Below are 23,798 nucleotides of genomic sequence, written 5' to 3'. Positions count from 1 at the left end.
GGTGATGCCGTGACATTACATGACAGGAAGGATGGAAAAGGCAGAAGGGCACTTAGTCCCTGCTCAGCCATTGGTCAACCTGATGACGCCCCTTCCCCCCCCCCCCCCCACCTTGAGTTCCAGTGCAGGACATTTGGGGCACAGACCATAGTAGAGCAGTGTAGAACAGGCATTCTCAGAGGGCAACCAGGTACGAGGCAGCGAGGTGAACCGTGGAGACAGAGAGAAAGGCTCCAGGACCCGGCTCTAACTGCACTCTGCACAGAGAGCATTTTACTTATTTGCTTGCCAGCAGCCAGTTTCCCCTCTTTATGAAATCAAAGGAGTGTTGGCTATTTAAAGCTGAGGTAATATTCAGGTAGATACATGGCATTTGACAGATAAAACTATGGAGCTGAGTAAGGTTGACTGATAGGCAGGCGTCTTCCCCATTGGTAGGAACAGTCACAGGGTGGAATCCAGGTTTGCAGCCAGAGCTTATCTTCTTTCTCAATAGTCTGCCTTTTCCAATCGACAAGAATGGCGAGCCTGGCGAGAGAGGAGACTGCGATTCCGGCTTGGACCACCGTACACCCTCCTTCCCTCAAAAAGGACTTACTGAGCAGCAAAAGGAAGGCCTCCGCATGGTGAGAAGGGTGATGCTGTCTTTAGAAGGCGAAGACGGGCTGGATGAAATTTATTCCTTCAGGTAGGAAGTGGGGGCTTCAGCGGCGTCTCCGTCTTCCCACATGATCTCTCTCATCAGAGATCCCACAGATCTCTCTCATCTTAATGCTGTCTCTCTCTGACTCAGCAGTCACTCTTTAATAAGTGTTCTGACTTTTATTAAAGAAGTCTCCAGCTCACTCTTAATCTCTTTTTATTAGTTGCTGTGGTTTGCCCAGGGTTCTCATTTATTTCCAGATGTGCCACTGAAGTTTGGGAGCATACAGAGGCTCAGAGACAGAGTGATAGACTCCGTTTTTAATTCCAAGCTTGGGGCACATGTATTGGACCACATTTACATTTATACATTTACTAAACCCATGTAAAAAATGTTTAAGTCCTTTTATTAGTATATATTAGTTATAGGTAATTGTTTTTATTGTGTCTTTTCATTCCCGTGGATCATGTCTTTTGATCACACTCGCCCCTTCCTGTCCTCTCAGTCCTGCTGATCTCTCCTTTTCTGTGCATTTCCTTTCTACTTTCATGTGTTTTTGGATGTGGTGACCTGATGGGTTTACCCAATGAGGGCTGCTTACTGGAGCATAGGTGAGGGATTACTTACAGACAAAGACTGGCTCGCCTGTAGTTACGGTAGTGAAGAAAATGTCTCTCTTCTTCTCCCACCAAAAGAAAAAGGAACTCTCTCCTCCTTCCTTCCTTCCTTCCCTGCTTTTCTTTTCTTTTCTTTTCTTTCTTTCTTTCTTTCTTTTTTTGTTTTTTTTTGAGACAGGGTTTCTCTGTATAGCCCTGGCTGTCCTGTAACTCACTCTGTAGAGCAGGCTGGCCTTGAACTCTGAAATCCACCTGCCTCTGCTTCCCAAGTGCTGGGATTAAAGGCATGGGCCACCACCACCCAGCCTCCTCCTTTCTTAAAAAGTGTTAACTGCCTATAGATCTTGAGGGAAGGGCAGAACTTGGGAGCCCCTCCACGCCGTGATGGAGTGTTGAAAGGTCCAGTCTTACATGATCGTAACACAACATTCTACAGTATTCCACTGCTTCCTCTAGTTTTTAATTTTTTTTTTATGATCCATCTTCTATAGTGTTCCCTGAGCCTTGTAGGGGATAATATAGGTGTCCCATTTATGGCCAAACATTCAATAAACAGTTTTAGCGCTTTGACCACCTACAGTCCTACCTGTAGTAATTGCCACCTACCACAAAAAAGATTCTCTGACCAAACCTGATGTAGCACCACTACTTTATGTGCATAGACATAGATGTTAAGAAGGTAATTTGAAGGACCTGGAGGGATAGCTCAGTGGTTAAGAGTGTTTCCTGCTTTTCCAGAGGTCCTGAGTATGTCCTCATGTGCATATACCCAAACAAACACACAATTTTAGTAAAGACAATTTGAGGAGGATATTATGTGCATTTAGCTTCTTCACTAGGGCCTATGACCTTTGTAGCCATGGGTGTTTGCTAGGGTTGACAGTACTACATGTGGCCTTTTCCAGCATGGAGGGGTCAGTTGCCATAAGTCATACTACAGTTACTTCTGTGGGCCTGGCAGGCCGGTGTCACAGTACACTGTATCCACATCGTGGACTGAGTAAGACCTTTGATGACCGTTCGCCTGGCAGTCTGCCTAGCATCTTCCAGCATTGGGAAACCTACACAGCAGAGAACAAGCTGCTCACTCAGCACCGGCCAGCTTGCTTTCTCTGCCCTGCAAGCAAAGCACGAGGTGCCTTCTGCACAAGGGTCTTTCCACACAGTTCTGTTGAGCAACACACAGTAGAGGCAGTAGCCCTATTGTTTGGAGGATCTCAGGAGTTTCCTTTACCAGTTATTTGTAACAGTCTAGCAGTCACGAGCAAACTGACTCGTGGGTTTACCTGAAAGGGAGGCTGGAATTAAGGTAGAGGGCAGAGAAGAATGGAGCCAAGACCAAAGTTCTGATCAAGTTTATTCTTCAGTTCTGCGTTTACATAGGTGAAGACCCAGCCTTAGTTTCAGCTGGGTTCTTGTTTCAAAGCAGACTGTCTTGTTTTTGCAGGAATACTGTGGATGTGGTAAACAGGAGACTCCACTCCAGGTGGGCTAGGCGACTGTGACAAAATAAGGTCTGATTAGCCCACTCAAGGCTGGGGGAGGGGTACAGTTATTCACAGTAGTAACCTGCCCCTGGGATTTGCACTTAGTAACCTGTGGCTTCTGGGACAGCTTTGTCACCCACACAGGAAACCTGGACCTCTCTGGTCAGTCTTTAAAGTTCTATCTTCTTACAGCTTACAGAGAAGAAAGTTTCCTTATGGCTTAGAAAGACTTTCTGAAAAGTTTTTTGTTTTTACTTTATTTGTATGAGTGTTTTGCCTGCATGTATGTGTGTGCCCACATGTATGCCCATGTCAGAGGTCAGAAGAAGGTATTGGATCCCTGGAACTGGGGTCACAAATGGTTGTGAGCCATCATATGGGTGCTGGGAATTGAACAAGGGTCTTCTGCAAGAGCTGTCTGTGCTCTGAATCCCTGAGCCATCGCTCCTCCTTACAGCTTTCTCATAGAGCCTTAGCTTGGGTCCACTCCGTCTCCTTACTGTTCTACACACACACACACACACACACACACACAGAGTTCAGGCTTCTTTTGTTCCTTCGTATGGTCTATTTCTGGTTCCCCAGCCTCTGTAAACTCATCTCACACATAATTCACATATATAAAAATTAGAAGCCAGACTCCACATAAATACAGACAAGAGAATATATATTAATTATCTTTCAGAGCCTGGCTTATCTCACCTAATATATTTTTTCAATTCTATCCACTTTCTTGCAGAGTTTATAATTCCCCTTTCTTTAAAGCTGACTCTAGTTCTCCCGTGTATATGTGGTGCATTTCCATTACCCACTCAGAAGCTGATGGCCGTCTAGGCTGCTTTCTTTCCTTACAGTTGGGAATAGAGCAGCAGTAAGCATGATAGGCAGGGACCTCTGTGGTAGGGTGCAGGGTCCTTGGGCAGATGCCCAGAGTCGTGTAGCCGCGTAGTGCCTGACTCCACATTAATTTCCATAGTGGCTGTACCAGCAAGAACCATTTTTAATTATGAGAAATGATGTCATGTCTGAGACTGTCAGTATTCCTTTACTTTTTTAGGTTTTAGAGAGCATCATGGGAAGGAATATGATGGTTTTGATTTGGGGCTTTTTTTTTCTTACTTTAGATCATTAAATAGTTTGAGTAAGTCCTGTTACAGCAAATAAGCAAACAAAACCCCTCTCAGATAAGAATAAACAACCAAAACACCCAAAGTCCAAACTCATAATGTAGAGAATTCATAACCAATGTCATTACAATGTTGGTGTTATGAAAGGAATATGTCCCCCTTGGTGACGGAAAGGGAACTGAAATCCCTGGCGGGGTGGTAGTGGTACATGCCTTTAATCCCAGGAGAGGCAGTGGGAGTCAGTCCTGGGCTACAGAGTGAGTTCCGGGACAGCCAAGGCCTCATGGCAAAATCCTGACTTGAAAAACAACCAAAGGGATGAAGCCCCTGAAGTAGCGTGTAACTCTGAAAGAAACTGCTTTTTCATCTGTCCGTAGAGGCTGCGGGAGAGACTGTCTCCATTATCCATCTTATTTTCAGTTAGAGTTGGATATACACTTATTATGAGCAAAGAATCTGGGAAGGCTTATATTGTATCTTCTGCCCTATTTTTGAGGAGTGAAACTTGCCAAACAAAGGTGGCCAAGTAGTGACTTGTACGGATTCAGTCTCAGGATAGTGCTGTGCCGCCTTCGTTTAGGAATTAATCCCATTGATCTGTTGCTACATGGAATTGAGGGCCATGTGCAAACTCAGCTGAAGTAGGTCAGCGGTTGGCATTTTTATGAGTAGCAACAGACTACCTCTTTTTTCTCAGCTATGATTTTTAAGTATTTATGGAAATCTGTAATTGACAAGAAATACACCATAAGTTTGTTAAGTATGGAAACCCCTGAAATTATTGGTAACTTGGAATGGAATTGTAATTTTCCAAGGGATCACCAAAGGAACTAGTGAGAAATACTACAAAGTGAGACATCTTGACTAATATGTATTCTTGTCATACTGTGTGCAGATGACTAATAGTGTTCTTGTCACACTGTGTGCAGATGAGCATTCTTAAGCTGTTTCTCTCTCAGCTTTGGGAATGCATGCCTTAATGTGTAATGGGCTAGTATAAATTTACTATTTTAAAATTATCTTCCCATTGCCCTAGAAAACAGATAAATTATTGACTATGTTTGTGTATTAGTACATTAAACTGCTTTGGTTTTGGGTCTTCCATGTAGGTCAGAACTTTGTCATTCAAAGACAGTGACTGTTCTTATTTAAGTCAGTTGTAAACAACTGGATTTTCTTTCTTTCTTTCTTTCTTTTTTTTTTTTTTTTTTTTGGATTTGGTTTTTTTCGAGACAGGGTTTCTCTGTGTAGCCCTGGCTGTCCTGGAACTTACTCGGTAGACCAGGCTGGCCTCGAACTCAGAAATCCGCCTGCCTCTGCCTCCCAGAGTGCTGGGATTACAGGTGTGTGCCACCACCTCCCGGCTACAACTGGATTTTCAAATTCAGTTTCTCTGAAACTGCACATGTATGACCTTCGGCCCGGTGATCATAGAAATGAAAACAGAGTCTAAAGATTGAGTGTTCAGGCAAAAATTTTAATTGGAAGGAAAAGGGGCTTAAGGAAGGACAACATTGGCTGTGAGAATTATATACAAGTCTTTTAAGTAAATCCTTTTCAGAATCCATGCCTCATGGTTATCATGGATGGACTAGTAATGTCTCATAAGACAGATTAGATCTGGTGCAGACATAGTCATTTTTCCACAAACCCAAAGCCAAGGTGTACCATGAACTTTGGAAGTGGGGGTCAGGCAGAACAGCTGCTTGCTACCATGGTTTTGAGGACTGGAGTCTGTTGCGGTCCCTCTGACTCTTACTCGGTGGGTAATATCAGGTAGCTCTCTACCACTTTATAGACTCTTCTTTGGTCTGTACCAAGGACATCAGTCGTAAGTCTGGATTGTATACTGCGTGTATTAGAGCATCAATTCCTTTGCTCTTTCTCTGATTGGATGCCACATTCTACCTCTCATGTGGTCTTTTGTTCTGTTTGATTAAAGGCAAATAAAACCAGACTTGAATTGTACTCCATCCCACCCCCCCACCATCCCTGAGACAGGATTTTACTGTGTAGTCTTGGCTGTTCTTTGTAGACCAAGCTGGCCTCAAACTCAGAGATCAGCCTGCCTCGGCCTTCCAAGTGCTGAGATTAAAGGTGTGTGCCACCATACTTGGCTAAATGCCACCCTTGTCTAAATGAAGCAGTGCTCTATGTTATATTTATTTTTTCCCTGCTCTTCTCTGCATTAAAAACCTGTAGAGCTAACTACTTTACATGAAGATCAAACAGGCTACAGAGTCCTTTCTTCCCTGGGTAGTATTTATGTAGCTCCCTCTTGTGTGCACATAAAACCATCCTGTCTTTTATTTAGGGGAGTTGACATTAAGTAATGAATTGTGAGCAGGACTGCAGACTGGTACCGTGCCTTTGATACTCCAGAGCTGGGGCTCATAGCCTCTTGTCTGTTGTTTTCTGGGACTGGCTGGGTGCCTTCCATTGTACGCCAACTCACTGGTGAATGTGTTTTTATCATCTCCTCAAAGGTGTCCTTGGTGGAGCGTAAATGTTAAGAATCATTGGTAACAGCAGAAAGAAATGAGGGCCGAGCAGGTCCTTTACCCTGTCAGGACAGTGACTGGAGTTCCCCCTCCCAAGCCAGCTGACCTGTCTCTGGCTCCTTCCCAGCCACGGTTGTCATTTTCCTACCACCTGCTGCTCTTTCTCTCTTTATAATCAACAACAGCTTACATCTCATTCTAGTAAAATAAGGAAACCATCTCGTCTAAATTAACATTAGAAAATTGTCTTTCATTATGTGTTTTCCTTTATTAAGCGAGAGTCTGCGGCAACTGTGTGTCTTCAAGAAGATTGAGAGGCGTTCCATGCCCTGGCCCTGCCAACTGACCATTGGCCCCAACTTGTCTATAAAGATTGTAGCCTATAAATCGGTAGGTAGTAAAGTGCTTTTTTTTTTTTTAAAAAGCAGTGTTACTAGGCAGATAAATATGCTTATGTAAGAAGCTGACAATTCATGTGTGAGTTATTCAGAGTCTAATTACTGCCTCTCTTGCTGCTCTCCCTTTTGATTTAATCTCTGTTTAGCTTTTCATCTAAAAGGCATGCGAGGAGAGGCTTTAAAAATTGTTTATAAGATGGCTCGATTCTCTCTTCCTCAGGAATTCAGGCCTTTGTGTCTTTTCCTTTTGGGGGAAAGAAAATGTGATGGATTAACTTGTCTTTGTGTGTCATAGTGGGGATGTCAGTAATACACCAGTTATGTGTAGAGCTGTGGAGATAAGGTCATACCTAATTAAGTTATTAGTGGTCCAATAGGAATAGCATAGGATGCTATTATAGGATGTCAGAAATGTTGGCTTATTAGAGTCAGGTTGTGTGTGGGTACTCATGTACATTTGCACACCAGAGTTCACTTTTTTTTTTTTTTTTGTCTTTCAAGACAGGGTTTCTCTGTGTAGCCCTGGCTGTCTTAGAAGTCACTCTGTAGACCAGGCTGGCCTTGAACTCAGAAATCCACCTGCCCTGTCTCTCAAGTGCTGGGATTAAAGGCATGCGCCACCACTGCCCGGCTTCAGAGTTCACTTTCAAAAGTCAGTTGCCTTCTGAGATGACTTAGGTTCCAGTCTGAGGAGGAATCTGATCTAAGCTTCAACATGCACTTCCGTGTCCTCCTTAAATAGATGCTAAAAATAGAATTAAATCTGGGAAATAAATATACAGAAATATTTTTGTATGTTTAAGAACTTAATTCCCAAATACATGATGAGAACCACAGAGATAATTTTGAATTATTTTGGTTTCTGACAAGGCCGAAAGAGCGTGCCGAGGGATGAAAATAAACTCTCAGTTTCCTTTGTTGGCTTTCCCCTCCCTTTGACTATGGCAAAATGTTTTCTCCCTCTTTATTAGTCAATTTGAGAGTTTTCTATAGAAAGTATATGTGTATTCAGAAATCAGTTTGTGCCTGTAGCCTACCAAAGGAGGAATGGGGACTGTAGAAACAGCTATAAGGTATTCCCATTTGAAATAAACCAACATTTAATAAAAGGAGAGAAGAGGCTAAATACTGTAGGTAGAATAGCTGTTCAGAGACTGTCAGATTTTCATTTTCTGTCCGTCACTACCTTGTCTGTCCTTATTTTCTATTTATCTTTTGATAATAGATTGTACAGGAGAAATTTAAAAAGAGTTGGATAGTTGTGGACGCAAGAACTCTAAAGAAGGAAGATATACAAAAGGAGACTGTTTATTGCCTAAATGACGATGATGAAACTGAAGTTTCCAAAGAGGACACTATTCAAGGTATGAAGCAAGTGTCTGTACTTCCGTCCGAGAGTTTTCTGCAAGGAGACGGGAGGCAGCATAGACTAGTCATGTAGAGATGCTTCTTTGATACAGAGGTTCAGCAGACACACTGGGTCCTGTAGGTCAGTGGGGACTCTGGCAAGATGGCCCTGGGGAAGGACCTGTGTGTTTGATCCTTCCAAATTTCAATGTGTCAAGTGACTTGTACTTGGCTTTATTCTGCGGAGCAGATTCACTAGCGAGGAGGGTGCTTATAATGCGACTAAAGCAGCTTTCGCCCTCATTCTTCAAGTGCCAGTTCCAGGCCTTACATCCTACTGAGTATGCTCACTTAGGGGAGAAGTATTACTCGTGATTATTGTCATGGCTTATACACTCTAGGCTCTTTAAAGCAGGCCTAAATATACCCAATCCGTTTGGCTTACATAGTATGTTTAGACGACATCTTCATCCAGAGGACGGGGAAACTAGCTGAGAATATCTGAATATTCAAGAGCTCAAATCCTTAGATGCCAAATGATGCTTAAGATAGCAGCCAGGGTGCGGGGATCAACTTATTACCAGGTTGTGTACTGCTTAGGGTAGTTTTAAGTTTCCAGTTCTGAGGAAAAAAAAAAAACAACTCAAGAATGGTGTTATGTCTTCCTGCATGTATTTAAGTGTGTGAGGGAATTGGATGATTTGAAGCTGATAGTGTGTACAGTTATGTACAGAATATAATGAATACTTTACAATATCTACTGGTTTGATTGAATTTAGTAGCATAGCGTAGGCATGACTTTTGGAATTGTAGTTGAACTGTTGGAATTGTAGTTGAGCTGGAATCACGACCCCGTTGTTAGTGGATCATTCTATCTGGTTGAAGGACTGGCTCACGTGGGCAAAGGAGTGTGAGTAAGCTGCAGGCCAGGCTCAGAGGGCCTGTGATGTATCCTAAGTAGCAGCCTGCATTTTCTCTTGTCACAACCTAATGAAGCAGACACTGTTGCTATTTCTGTTTTCCACAGGACTATAGCAGGGACTTTGCTCACTGCGGTGACAAAACTAACTTAAGGCAGCAAAGGGTTATTCTGGCCCACAGTTTGGGGATCCAGTCTGCCAGGCAGGGAAGGGAAGGCGGCAGGGATGTGAGGCCCACTACAGCTACGCTCAGCAAGCTGTGCTCAGCCCATTTGCTCCTTTTTGTTAAGCTCTGGACCCCAGCTCTTGAGACTGTGCCATCCATAGTCAGGGTGGGCCTTCCGGCTTCAGTTAATGCAGAGTCAGAGTCGGAACTTCAGAGACACACCCAGAGGAGTGTTTCCACGGTGATGCCAAAGTTTATTATCCCATCTAGTTTATTATCCCATCTAGTAGAAAATCAAGATTGGCCCTCAGAAGGACCAAAGCTGAAAGACACTCATTAACATAAAGTCACACAGCTATCTTTGCATAGACACAGAACTAGATTGGGAGCTGTGTCCCAACAGTCTGGATCCCTCCATTCTGTTCAGAACTAGGGCTGATAAAGGGTTTTGCATGATAGTCTCAGAGTGTATGCATGATTTTAAAAGCACGTGGAGCCATCGATGGTTTCAGGGATTCGCATACGTCTACAGTGTCCAGGAGTGTTCCAGAGGGAGATGAGTGTGACAGCTGGATTAGAAAGGGAGGGGCGGGAGGAGAGGGGACCAGTTCTTTAAGTTGTTCAAAGAAAGTCCTGTTATCTGGGACAAACAGATTCTTAGGGCAGGCAACTGAAGGGGGTCGTTAGGCACGGTCTGGGTCACAGCGTGGGAGTTCCTCAGCTTCCGTTTCCCTTTCAGTTACCGACCACTTTCCTTTGCGTCTCCTCCACCATCTACTCACTGATGTGTGGATTGTCCTCTTTCTTACCCAGAGCATCTGGTACACACGTGAGCCATGTATGGTGCTATGCTACGGTCTCTTCTGTACCCCTTGACTCGGAGGAACGTTATTTGCACTTGAAGTAGAAGAACCAGAAAACACAGGCAGTTTTCATGAGCACCTCTGAGATTCTGCTAATGCAAATAAGAACATGCCTGATGATAAGAAAACGTTAGGAAAATGCTTGGTTTAGGGTCCAGGGATGGCTGGGGAGCAAAGCGCTGCTGTGCTGGGTGAGGGCCTGGTTTGGGTCTACAGCGTCCCCAGAACGGCCAGGACGCAGTGTCACACGTCTTTAACCCCAGCACTAGGAGACAGAGACTGGCAGATCTCTGCGTTTGAGGCCAGGCTGGTCTATAGAGTGAGTTTCAGGACAGCCAAGGCTACACAGAGAAAGCCTGTCTTCAAAAAAATTCAAAACCAACCAAACAAATAAGGAAATGAAATAAAATAAAGCCAGGCATGGCAACGCACACTTGCAGCCCCGCGCTGGGGAGGTGGACACAGGTGAGCCCCAGGGGCTTGCCAGCCAGCCGGCCAGCTGACTGGATTACAAGCCCTGTCTCAAAAAGTGAGGTGGAGAACAGTAAAGGAAGAATAGAGGGGAAGTTGACCTCTGACCTCCCACGCACTCCCACACGAGCACACATACACACATGTATGTACCCTTCCCCTTACCTGCAGCACACAAGTGACTGGAAAAAAAAAGAAGGCCATTTGGTTTAGACGCCATGCTAAATCGTGTCTCAGGTGTTTCCCTGTTGAGTTTTGTATTGGAACTTTTAAATTTGTTGTCTTTTTCAAAAAGCCATGCATGAGTCTAGTAATTACTTTCTATGATTTTTTATTAATTACATGACCCCAGCAGCCTCGCGGGCAGACACTGGATTAGGAAGTCTGCCTCGGGGCTCCTGCTGTTTCTGGGGTTTTGATGACCCTTCTTGCATTCACAGTATTCACAGTGGAGAGTCCCTCTGCGCTGCAGAGAGCAGATGCAGAGAACAGGGTTGGGGCGTGGATGTTTTTTCTTTCACTTGTAGTGGGGACATAGGAACCCATATTCATCCAACCTAAGACACTGAAAACAAGTACAACCCAATTCCAGTAATATCATAAATTCTAATCCAGAAAAGTGTAGAGCTAGTCAGTTGGGTGCTTTTAAAGTAGAGTTTGGGCTTCTTCTGTTAGGTGGCTGCAGGCACACCTGTTTCCAGCATGTGTTTCTGGACGTTTTGTTCTGAAGATTTCTGATGGGCCATTTTCTCTGTGGACCTCTGAGTTTCTGAATAAATGTGCTTTTGATTATGTTTACAGCTCACTCTTGTTCTGCAGTCAGCATGGCTGTCTTTGGGGGAAGACTAATTTGCCGTGTTTGTATGGTCTTCTCTGCTGGGTGATCATTAAGGCGCCTAGACTGCAGAGGATGCTACCTTAAAATGTAATCAGACCTTAATCATCTGTAAGGGGAAGATGCGGTTTGTTTCTGCCTCTCCTTTGGGGGCGCAGTAATTTGGTTCCAGGGAGCAGAAGAGACTGGCTCTGGGATACATGTATTGGTGTATTTACACATGTATTGATGCATATACATGTATTAATGTAGGTACACGCGTATTGATGCATATACACACATACTGATGTATTTACACATGTATTGATGCATTGATGTATTTACACATGTATTGATGCATTGATGTACTTACACATGTATTGATGCATTGATGTGTTTTCACATGTATTGATGCATTGATGTATTTTTACATGTATTGAGGCATTGATGTATTTACACATGTATTGATACATTGATGTATTTACACATGTATTGATGCATTGATGTATTTACACATGTATTGATGCATTGATGTATTTACACATGTATTGATGCATTGATGTGTTTTCACATGCATTGATGCATTGATGTATTTTTACATGTATTGATGCATTGATGGATTTACACATGTATTGATGCATGAACACAGCTTCTTTCAGGCCCCACATGGCTAACACATGCTCTGCTCTCACTCTCCAGGGTTCCGCTACGGAAGCGACATCATTCCTTTTTCTAAAGTGGATGAGGAACAAATGAAATATAAATCCGAGGGGAAGTGCTTCTCTGTTTTGGGATTTTGTAAATCTTCTCAGGTACGGCAATTACTCTGCAGTTGGGAACAAAGTGCAAGTCTTGGGCTTTTGACTGCTTACTCTATTTACAGTTCATGCTTATTTCTTATTCTGTCTTCTAAAATGTAGTTTGCAGAGGAGCGCTGCCTTTTTTTTATTTAAAAAATATTAATTTCTGTGTCTGAGTGTGTGTATATGTGTGTGCCCATGCACAAGTGTGTCCACATGTATGTGGAGGTGTATACACACACACACACACACACACACACACACACAGAGTTTTAAACACTCAAACAAACAAACAAACCAAACCTCTTTAAGCCGAAAAGTGGGCAAACCTACCTGAGATCTCTAAGAATGTCCTGCAATGGACTGTGCTAAATTAACTGCTTTTTGGAAGTTTAGAGCCCCTAAAATTCTTTAAGGTAAATATGCAAAATATGAAAGTTAATATTTATCAATCTTAAGTGAAACTAATCTTATTTAGACCAATTTGTACAAACTGTCTCCCCTTTAAAAAAAAGATCTGTAGTTTTTATTTTACTATGCATGGATGTTTGCCTGCATGTTTATCTGTTAACCATGTCATGCTGTGTCTGCAGAGGTCAGGGGACTGTGTCACTGGGACTGCAGTTAAAGGCAGTGAGCTGCCGTGTGGCTGCTGGGAATTGAACCCCGCTCCTCTGGAAAAGCAGCCAGTGCCCTTAACCCCTGAGCCATCTCTCCAGCCCTTCTCTCCCTTTTGTGAGAGAGATTTTACTATGTATCCTGGCTGGCCTTGAATTCACCGAGATCTATCTGCTTCTGCATCCTAATTGCTGGGATTAAAGATGTGTGCTACTATATCTGAATAAACTGCCCTTTCTTCCCTTGTCTAGATAAGACAGATAAGCCCTATCTCAAACACCTTTAGTATAATTCAGAATTGCTAATTCTGAAATTACCTTTGTCAGGCTGGAAGTAGGGGCCTGTTTTAGCTAAATAACAAAGCAAAACAGGGCAAACATAACCAAAACCCCCCCAAAAAACAAAACATGTCCCTTTAAAACAAGACATTTATTAACTTCAAATTTTACTTTTAAAATCATGTTCTCTTTTTTTATCATTTAAATCAATTATTAATTGTTCTTTTGAAGGAGGAAAATACTTTTATTCAAATCTGGGCTTAGAAAATGGGTAAAGACTGCCTATCTCAAAGAGAAGACCCACCTCCCCCCTCCCCCCCAGTGTGGAAGAAGGGTCTCCCAGGTTTCCGGAGATGGATATCCGAGTCCCGGCTCCCCACTCAACTTTGTTTTAAAGTTCTGTCTCAGACAACTATCAGGCAAATATTATAATTATAACTACCATTAAATGCATAATTATAGTGTTCCAACCCATGTAAGCATTTGATAAAAATTCTTAGTTATTATTACCCTTCCAGGCATGTACTATTGTAGGCATTTTTTAGATTAGGAAATTGAAGATTAGCCTTGTTATGTAACCAGGTCTTCTTGACTCCGGAGCTGTGCCATTGCCCAGCGCTGCTCTTACTGTGAACCAGCACAGTTTTGAACAGCCCACTGTCCATACCTGCTTTCATGTATGTTTTTACCCAGGGGACACAAGGTGTTGCGGGGAGTATCTTCCATATGGAATACGACATTATACAGATGTGCACCTTCTAACAGACTAGTGGATTTTTTCAGTTATCGGAAATGAAATCGTATGCTCCTCCACCCCATCCATCTTCAGCGGCAATGCTGACAAAACACCAGTTTTGGAATGAATTGGTGTGAAATAGTTTTGTGTGTGGATGGTGACTGTTTGCTAGCCAAGCACACTACCACTTCTGTGTGTGTGTGTGTGTGTGTATGTGTGTGTGTGTGTGTGTGTGTATACACTGTCTATTTTAAAATATCCAGCAGCTTTTCAGTTCTCTTGCTGCGTTGTTAAGTATTCTGGGTAGATAATTATGAGACAGAAAAGACTGGTAATTAGCTTCCCTCCAGATTCCTGGCTGTTCTTTTAAAAAGTCATTTAGGTGTACTAGATAAAGATGTCATTAGCTATTTCTTAAAGATTCCTTTTTATTTTTAATTATGCTTGTGTGTGTGTGTGTGTGTGTGTGTGTGTGTGTGTGCCTGGGTGTAGCTATGTGCATGTGAATGCAGGGGCTTGGGAACCCAGAGGTGTTGGATCCCCTGGAGCTGGAGTTATGAGGGGTTGTGAGTCTCCTGACATGAGTGCTGGGAATCAAAGTCCAGGACTTTGCTAGAGCATTATGGGCTCTTAACTGCTGAGCCATCTCTCCAGCTCCCTCATTAGCTATTTTTTGAATAAGTCAAGGACTATTATAAATTCTCTCAGGGTAAGGAGATGGCTTGAGTATCTGTGCTAGCAGTGTAGGGTTGTTCTTGTATGCCTTAGCATAGTGGTTTTCAACTGGGACATAGAAGTGGAAATGAGGGATATTTAGATTACGTGCACTTCACACCTTTGAAGCTCAGCGGGCCTGAGCCGCGGTTGCTCTAACGTGATCTTGGTTTCTCGTCTTCAGAGGAAATTTGAGGAAGAAGCTGATGAGAAATGTGGCCCAGAACCACACATGGCACACCCTTCTGAATAAGCCCCAGGCTCCAGCTCCCTGGAGCTTGGCGGATGGTGTAGGGTTGTGATTTAGGAGGTTAACATACATTTTCTAGTCAGGTGTTAGCAGAGTTCTGTGACCCTGATTGCATTTCAAGAATGGGGAGAGACCGGCAGCAGTACATTGCCTGTAACTAGTTTCCCTGTCCCGCGTCTGCTCAGCATTGGCTTTCTTTGGTCGTCTGCAGTTCATCAGGGGCTTGCCACCTCTCCTGAGGACTTTATTCCCAAGAGTCTTCAGGAGACAGTCTTTGTAATTTGTCACTTTTCACCTGTCCCCTTGCCCTGGGCCTCGGCACTGCTCTATTGCAGGACCAATGAACACGAGCTCCGTTCCCATTGCTCCTGATTGCTCACTGTGATGGCTGCCTTGGAGCCACCATAGACCTTCCTTCACGGTTTCCTTTTTCAAGACGCATTCCTGTTGGGCGTGGTGGCGCAGGCCTATGATCCCAGCACTTGGGAGGCAGAGGCAGGCGGATTTCTGAGTTCAAGGCCAGCCTGGTCTACAGAGTGAGTTCCAGGACAGCCAGGGCTACACAGAGAAACCCTGTCTCAAAAAACCAAACCTTTTGGTTAGTTTCTACTTCCCAAGTCTTGGTCAGTTTTTACATATGACGTCTGAAACCCTCACAAGCAAGCCCAGTGCCCTGTGTTGGCCTGTAATACAGCACTGCATTTAATTACACAACCTTTTAGGCTGTTGAAGGACATGGTCTATCCTGCTCGCTCCTCTGTTTCACTGTCCAACATGTAGGACAGTACAGGCCATGCATTGGGTGCTCATGAAGTTGAGCTTCAAGTGCTAAGTTGTTTCCAGTCGCTCTTGATGTTTACCAGGAAGAACATTGTAAGTAGATATTTTAGCAACATGGGACCTTACAGTGGTGTATATCTCAAGACATTTTTTTTCTCTCTCTCTTACTCTTGTAGGTTCATAGAAGATTCTTCATGGGATATCAAGTTTTAAAGGTCTTTGCAGCAAAGGATGATGAGGTGAGTTGGGTTGGAGCTTTGAGATAGTGCTACAAATTGAACTGTTATTCTAGGAAAGTGGGCTGTTTATGGCCTTTATTTGTTTGTTTGCTTGCTTGAAACAGGGTTTCTCTGTGTAGCCGTGGCTGTCCTAGAACTCACTTTGTAGACCAGGCTGACCTTGAACTAAGAAATCATCCAGCCTTTGCCTCCCAAGTGCTGGGGTTAAAGGTGGTCACCATCACGATGGCCTGCCTTTGTGTTATAAAATGACATGAGTAATCGCAACAGTCGTGGGAAAGTCACCAACCTTTAACTCTGAAAGTGGAGAGATGCTAAAGGGGTTCATGTTAGCTTCAGCGTAAGACCTGAGGTCATAGTCTTACACGGCAACCTCTGACCAGTCTGACTTAGGTGTAGGTGTCGGCTGTTAAGGAGCTTTGGACCAGGTTGGCCTGGTCTCTCATGAACAGTGAACGTTTGTATGGTGTGTGGACCTGGAGAAGCGCTCCTGATCTGTGGGCGATTTCCCTGGTCTCCCAGGTTCTTAAAGTTTTCTGTTGTTAGGCCTGTTTATTCCTGGCTAACAACTCTGACTTTCACAACCTACACTCACACTTTGCTCTCTGCATATGTTCTTTTTGAAATATTAAGTCAGCACTTAGTATTTCATTGGTGTGTTGATCTAGCTGGAAAATTCCAGTATAGTGTGTTAAAACAGCTTAAGCAGGCTTCTAAAATTCAAAGGTATTTGCATTAGAAAATAGTGACCTTAATGTAGAAGATTCGTTCAGGGTGGCAGGAGGGGTCAAGGCCTCTTTCTCCACGCTTCTGGAACATGGCTGCCTGCTCACCTAGTAGGTGGTCATTGTTAGTATCTGAGAACAGTTAACATCAGGGAAAGAGGCTTGCCTTCTGCGCTCTTGGGTGGGAGTGAGTTCATTAGTCATCAACACATAGACGACTTCACACCTGAGAATTCTAGTTTGTGATGTTCTCCTGAGTCAATCCTTAGAAATTGTGCTGGTCTGGTTCGGTGTGTATTGATAATTTTAAACTTTTTTGAACTCTAGCTGTGGACATAACTCCCACTTGTTTTCTTTCTTTCTTTCTTTCTTTTTTTTTGTTTGTTTTTTATTTTGTTTTGTTTTTCCACAAAGGTAATTCTGGTCACCTCTTGAGAGTTCTGTTGCAAAGCTATATTGAGGCACCTGAGCTGAAAATCAAATTTGTCATATAAGTAACTAGCTTCTGTTGTCAAAGTCAAAAGAAAATACAGAGACAAGTTTCTGATGAAGCATCGTGTATTTGGAATGAGGACTGGGATCGTATCCAGGGCCCATGGGCATGGATGTGTAGGGTGTGCTTAGGTGATGGAGCAGAGTTTGGGGTTTATTAGGACCAGGAAACCTGGGCAGCTGTTATGAATGAGTCCTTATTGGCATTGGCACTTTTGGTGCTCTAGGGACGCAGTTGGCTCTGATGTGGGTGAGCTCTGGAAGTTCCTAGGTAAAGCTAGTTCCAAGGTTATAGCTGCTGTTCTGCAGTCAGTATATCTAAACAACGATCAAGTTGTCTCTTGGTTACTTGAGATTATTCTGGGGGTAGATGTTGGTGTCCTGGGTATTTCTACTTTTCCATGGTCCTTTGATTCTATTTTTGCGAGTTGTAACAGATATGGCTCAATTTTATATAATAAATCATCACATATCACTTTGAAGTTTTTAAAGAAAAGACACTTTCATTTCCTAAAGGCTCTTTGGTATCTGTGAGTTTTTTTCTGTGGTAGTCGAAAACTGATATTGTCAAACCTGTGCCTATGAGATCAATAGGAGAATAGGGAGAGTGTGCTGTATGAGAGCACAGTAGAAAATGCATGCCGCGGACTTGTGTGGGTAGACAGAGGAGTAGGGCACGGTGACAGATGTAATAGCAGTCTTCAAACACTTTGAGGAGGATCATGTGGAATAGAAATTAATCTGTGCTTCCTACCAGAGCCGTGAACGGGGACCAACAGGTGGGGAGCTTGGTTCTAAAAGAGTTATTCTGTCACCAGAGATTACCAACTCCAGATGGATTGCCTTCTTGTGAGGTTGTCTTAAGTCCATCCATGGAAGGGTTTGAGCAGAGTCTCCGAAGCACCAGCCATGTGCCTTGTTGGGGTTGCTAAAATGGGTGAATATTATTTTTTTTCAGTTAAAATATTCTGTGATTCAGTGACTAACTCCTTAACATGTTTTATCTGGCTATTTGCTTATAATTGAATATGTGTGTGTGTTTAGAATATATACATTTTTGTGCTGATTTGCACTGCATGTGGAGAAGAAGGGCAGAGGAGAAAGGAAAGGAATGGGGACTCAGTGGAGTTAAATACAGTCTCAGTGTTGTTACAATAGAGAAACAGTCATTAACCCATTGTCCTTTACATCAAATATCCTGACTAGTCCTGTTAAAGACACACAAATTTTAATTCTAAGCAAATGAGAAATAGTCTTTTCCCTAGACTCTATGCTTATCTGGTCCTCTCTTATGGGACTTAGCATTAGGACAGACATGTTCTGTTTGGTACATCATTCATTCCCACTAGTGAAGAATATCTTTACAGTGAATTCAGGGAGTCCTCTTTGCTCTATGACAGGGCCTTGACACCTCCTAAGAAAAGTCTTAACATCAATATTCCTTGAAATGAGAGGAAATTTATCTATTATCAAAGCTGCAGACTATTTTGATGGCAGGATATTTGAAGGCATAGGTCTTTATGAAGGGATGGGGCACACAGATCTAACTGATACAGGCTAGCTAGCTGTGATCCTGGGAAAGTGCATGGTGTTCAGAACCTTGGAAGATGACGCTTACTTAGTAAGGCACATCTGAAATGCCTTAGAAGACATGGATGGGGTCGTTGCTAGGAGGAAATTATATGAGCGGAAGCACCCAGGGAAAACAGGGCACAAGGTACAGCCCTGGGCCCCAGCCAGTTCTGTGATGCTGGAACAGAACTCTTAGAGGTCTGTGGAGGAGACAGACAGGGTCACCTCTGAACAGAGGAGGCAGTGGTGGATTTGAGAGACAGGGTAGAGCTCAGGCTGAGGGATGAGGAAGGTCAAGGACTTTGAGGCCATAGTTTGGTCGAGTTGGAGGTGTGGGTAGCGGAAGTGGGAGATACAGGAGGAGAAAGGTCTTAGTGAGTGTGGCAAAATGAGCGATCCGCAGTCAGGGCCTGGCTCACGGGACAGTATTTATTTGTGTGTCCACAAGAAGAAGCCAGAAAAAGATCCGGGGAGCCTTTCCCTCTCTTACTTCCTTGAGACTGGGTCTCTTACTGGACTAGAACCGTGTCCTTTTGGCTAGGTTGGTTGGTCAGCAACCCCCTAGGCCGCCAGTCTCCAACCGTAAGTGTTAGGGTTATAGACACAGCCGTGCCTGGGTTTTTATGAGGGTGCTGGAGTTTCAAGCGCAGATGCTGAAGACTCAACCTTCGGTCCTTAAGTTATAAAGACAAACACTCTAACTTACTGACCTGTCTCCCCATCTCCTTGGAAGAGTTTTGAAGACTTTTGATTCTTCCATTCATGAGACTGGACCAAATAATCCCTAAACTGAGTTTTAAAGTGAAAAGAAACGAAAGACTGAAAGCAGACGTTAAGAGCTAGTTGGAAGAAGAAAAGAGTGGCAGAGACCCACGTAGAGTAATCAGAGGAGACTGTTACTTCTGAAGTCAGAGTGTTGAGAAGGGGGACCCGGGTTCTGTGCTTACTGAGCAGGTGCTCCGCCACTGAGAGGCTGAAACAGGAAGAAAGCAGGTGGCCCGTGTGAGCGTCAGGTCTTGTCTGTGAGGAGCTCTCACGAGCTGGACCTGAGCTGACACACTCTTCTTCCTTACAGGCGGCCGCTGTTGCACTTTCCTCCCTCATTCATGCTTTGGATGAATTAAACATGGTCGCCATCGTCCGATACGCTTACGACAAAAGAGCTAATCCTCAAGTTGGTGTAGCCTTCCCTTACATTAAGGATGCCTATGAGGTAAAACCTATGTATTCTAGTTCTGTAGGGCTGGGGGGGGGAACCATTTTCTGAATTTTTTGAAAACTCCCAGATGATGTTGGGATTGCTGGCTTGCAAGCCAGGTTTTCAGTTAGAAAGCAACATGACTCCTGAACGGATTTAAGGAGGGTCTCATTACACCAGCGAAGGTGAGAGCAGGGCTCTCTCTCCGTTCCCACCCGCTTGGCCTTTTCAGAGCCACATGAGTAGAGAAACTACTTCCTGTTTAGCAAATAAGGACCAGGAATAAGAGTCGGGTGTGATTTCACTGTGATCTGAGTGAAGGTCAGTCCGTGTGAGGCTCTCCTGTTTGATTCTCCTATGCTCTGGAGACTCCATGCGGCAGGCTGTAAGCGAGGGTAGGGATGGCGGCTTCCCAGCCGGATAGCCTGCCATGGACTGTCCCGTCGGTTCTGCTTGGTCCTGTGCTTTATGGTTCCTTACCAGCCTTCTTTGAGGCATGTCTTTTACATCTGGTATCTGCCGTACTGTTTCCAACTGTGAACTCACTATTAGGCAGCCAAAGACTTTATTTACCGAGTGTCAGTCAGATTTACACCGCGTTTTGAACTATTTCTGCTGTGCCACTCCCGCAGCATCTGGGACCACTCAGATGAATCTCCATTAATCTGATGGTTTCTGCTTGTTGACTTCTCTCTCATTAGTGTTTAGTTTATGTGCAGCTGCCTTTCATGGAAGACTTGCGGCAATACATGTTTTCCTCGCTGAAAAACAATAAGAAATGCACTCCCACAGGTGAGTCAATTCCATTTAGCTCACTAATGGCTCTGCACACAGATTCTTCTTGGGAAATCACCTGGCTGCAGCTGTGGATGGGGCCAGGCCCTCGTGGGGGGAATGAAGTACTTGGATTCTAAGCTCAGACTCACAATCGTGATGAACGTGGTGCAGCAGGTGTTCTGACAGGGAGCCGGTTCTCCTAGCCTTCCAAACTGTCTGGTTTTCCTTTCTGCATCCGAGGAGCAGCTTGTTGGATGTCTGCTCTCCAGTTGTAAGCAGAAAGCTTGCTCAAATGGGAGCACGTATATGTGCCCCACATCCTGGGCGTGGTCTGATGTAGCAGGAGCGACAGTGGCAGCATTGAGCATCTCTGGTCACTTTGATCTTTCTTTGTAGTTTATGACCGCAGTTCAGTTCTTACTGGGGCTTGTTGGGAGCTTCCGGTAGTTACCCCTGCAGCCAGCTGTCAGAATGCCAGAGCGAGCCTCACAGCCACAGGTGCTGTCTTCTAGGCAGCTCGCCATTTGTCACCATTTGTGTCGTTGTGGGCAGAATGTAAAACACAAAACCAAAACCCAAAAAGTACAACAACAACAAAACAACAAAAACTACCAAAAATAAACAACAACAGATGATGCTAGAGACTTGAAGATCATCCAGAGAGATATAACAAATGATAATGCTTTAGGCTACAAGTCTTCTATATTATCTGTGGCAATGTAGGGTGAGGGAATTTTAAGGTGAGTTTGCAAATGGGGTTCTCTCAATGCATTTTTAGGATTAGGCCCTTTGGAGACAGTATGCTATTAAAAAAAGACCACAAAATCAAATGGGTCCCTTGGGTTGGTGTCTAGAGCTAGAGCTTTCTGTCATGACAGGCCCGTGTGGACCTGAATGGAATGTAAGAGGAGTTGTCGCTACACTGTTGATTGTGCCTCTGCCTCTTGATTCCTCGCTAATTAATTAACTAAGGATTAACTGGGGATTGAACTCAGAGTCTCATGCACACTGTGCAGTCAGTCTAATCACTGAGTTCCACCCCAGCCCTCATTCCAAACTTGTTGAGAAGTTATCTTATGAATCAGCCGGAGTCTAAAAGTTGAGCACCTTTGGATCAGTTGACTTATTTTCTATGTCTTAATGAATTTTCTTAAAGCTATTGGCAAATCTCCCAAGTTGATGTGTATGGGGGAGGTTATGACACCAGTGTGATCTAGCATGAGAACTGCTGCGAGCGTAGTGGGTGGGACTCACTGGATGCTCCCTGGTGTGAGCAATGGCTCCAGAGTCGCCTGGTGGGCCCTAGCTCATCACTTATGATGGTGATGGTTGTGGCAGGTTCAGACAGGCGGACGGTGCCTTGTGATGCCTTAGGCATAGAGACTGGAAGCATTTAAGGTACTGTTTAGAAGCCACTTACTCTTCCTGCCATTGGACGGCTCTGCAAACTGCCCTGAACCATCACTGTGAAAGGCGCACACATGGTGGGGCAGTCAGAAGCTTTTCAGGGACGACTTGCTTCTTGTCCACGTAGCTCTGGCCTGTGCCATTTGTATTGACCTGGTAGATTTTTACTGAAGGGCAGTTGCTAGGTATTAAGTGAGACATCAAAGAGACACTGTCATTTTTTCTGCCATCAAGGAGCTTTAGAGTTTTAGTGGAATGTTCTCAGGTGTGTGTAGTATACTTAGTAGCTCTGCAGAAAGAAAGGGGCGATTCTGACAGATCACGAAGGAATTCACTTGCTCTGGTCAAAAGCTTCTTGTGACACTTCTGGGCTCCGCTGAAGGAAACTCAAGATCTTCAGGAAGCTTTGCTTCATTTGGAAGTTGTTAGTTTAAATGTTTTTCTCTTTAGCTAATTACTATTTTGAAAGTGTCAGCTCATTGGATACAAAGTATTCTGTTTAAATTTCCATAGAGGAGTGATTTTAATATTTAAATTATTTTATGGCAAACTTATTTTTCTGGAACACACTCTTACTTTTGTTATCATATTTCATTGCTAACTGTTCGCTAAATGGTAGAACTGGAAAAGAGTCAAGAGGGCAGCTACTCTCTGTTCTGTTTTCTTCTTTTTAAGACCAGGGCTCACTCTGTAGCCCTGGCTGCCCTGGAACTCACTGAGGAGACCAGGTGGTCCATGAAGTTGAAGCGATCTGCTTGCCTCTGAGTTCTGAGATTAAAGGTGTATGCTACTGTGCCTGGTAAACCAGCTCCTTTTGTTTTTTGAGATTTTTCTCTTATGTGTATGGGTGTTTTGCTTGCATGTATGTCTGTATATCATCATGCATGCCTAGTGCACACATAGAACAGAAAATGGTGTTAGAGTGACCAGAGCTGGGGTTACAGCTGATTGTGGATGCTGGGAATCAAAGCCTGGTCCTTTAGAAGGGCAGTCAGTGCTCTCAATTTCTGTGCCATCTCTCCAGCCCCCAGGTAAAATCCTCCTCCTCTTCATTTCTTCCTCTTCTTCCTCCTCCTCATCTTCCTCTTCTTCTTCCTTCTTTGTTTTGTGCTTACATTTAACCTAGGGGAATAATTTTTTGTTTTTGTTTTGTTTTTTGAGACCGGGTTTCTTCAAGTAGCTTTGGTTGCCCTGGAACTCACTCTGTTTATCAGGCTGGCTTTGAACTCAGAGTTCCACCTGCTTCTGCTTCCTAAATGCTAAGATTAAAGGCATGTGCCACCATTGCCCAGCCTCAGCTAGTCTTAATAGCAAAACCAAGAGTCAGGCCAAGTACTTACACAACTAGAGAGTGCTGAGCAGACGCTGTACAACCTGCCGGGGCTACTGAATTCAGAAATGGAAAGCAGTACATTTTGATAGCGAATAATAGAAATGATCTATCTCCCCCTTGCCTCCCTATCATTGTTTTAAGAGGCACAGTTGAGCGCTATTGATGATCTGATTGATTCCATGAGCTTGGTAAAGAAAAATGAGGAAGAAGACATCATTGAAGACTTGTTTCCAACTTCCAAAATTCCAAATCCTGAATTTCAGCGATTGTACCAGGTGAGAAAGGAAAGATCAGCCCGATATATTTTTCTTTTCTTTTCCCCTTCTTTACTCCCTCTTTCCCTTCCTTTCTTCCTTTTTATCTTTCTGAGATGGGGATCTCACTATTTAGCCCTTGCTGGCCTGGAACTCAGTAAGTAAACTAGACTGGTTTTGAATTCACAGAGATCTGCCTCCTGAGTGCGTGAACGGATACAGAGCCATAGTTTAGCAACCGTGTAGAAACACTGTGGAAATGAGGAGTGGA

At 43.8% G+C, this 23,798-nt stretch overlaps 1 protein-coding gene across 1 annotated transcript in view; it reads left to right on the top strand.

Annotated features, from left to right (window-relative positions):
• The window catches only part of Xrcc5 (X-ray repair cross complementing 5), a 50,789-nt gene that overhangs the window by 12,576 nt on the left and 14,415 nt on the right, over positions 1-23,798 (top strand). Inside the window, exons 6-13 of the mRNA XM_052192647.1 lie at positions 497-688; positions 6,651-6,765; positions 7,999-8,137; positions 12,054-12,166; positions 15,707-15,769; positions 19,634-19,771; positions 20,458-20,548; positions 23,415-23,548. Of these exons, the coding sequence (XP_052048607.1) occupies positions 497-688; positions 6,651-6,765; positions 7,999-8,137; positions 12,054-12,166; positions 15,707-15,769; positions 19,634-19,771; positions 20,458-20,548; positions 23,415-23,548 (985 nt within the window). The remainder of the gene's footprint in view (positions 1-496; positions 689-6,650; positions 6,766-7,998; positions 8,138-12,053; positions 12,167-15,706; positions 15,770-19,633; positions 19,772-20,457; positions 20,549-23,414; positions 23,549-23,798) is intronic.

The sequence above is a fragment of the Apodemus sylvaticus genome, chromosome 9 (assembly GCF_947179515.1).
Source record: "Apodemus sylvaticus chromosome 9, mApoSyl1.1, whole genome shotgun sequence".
Classification (NCBI taxonomy): domain Eukaryota; kingdom Metazoa; phylum Chordata; class Mammalia; order Rodentia; family Muridae; genus Apodemus; species Apodemus sylvaticus.
Note: the sequence above shows the minus strand (reverse complement) of the source record. Positions and strands in the feature narration are given on the sequence as shown.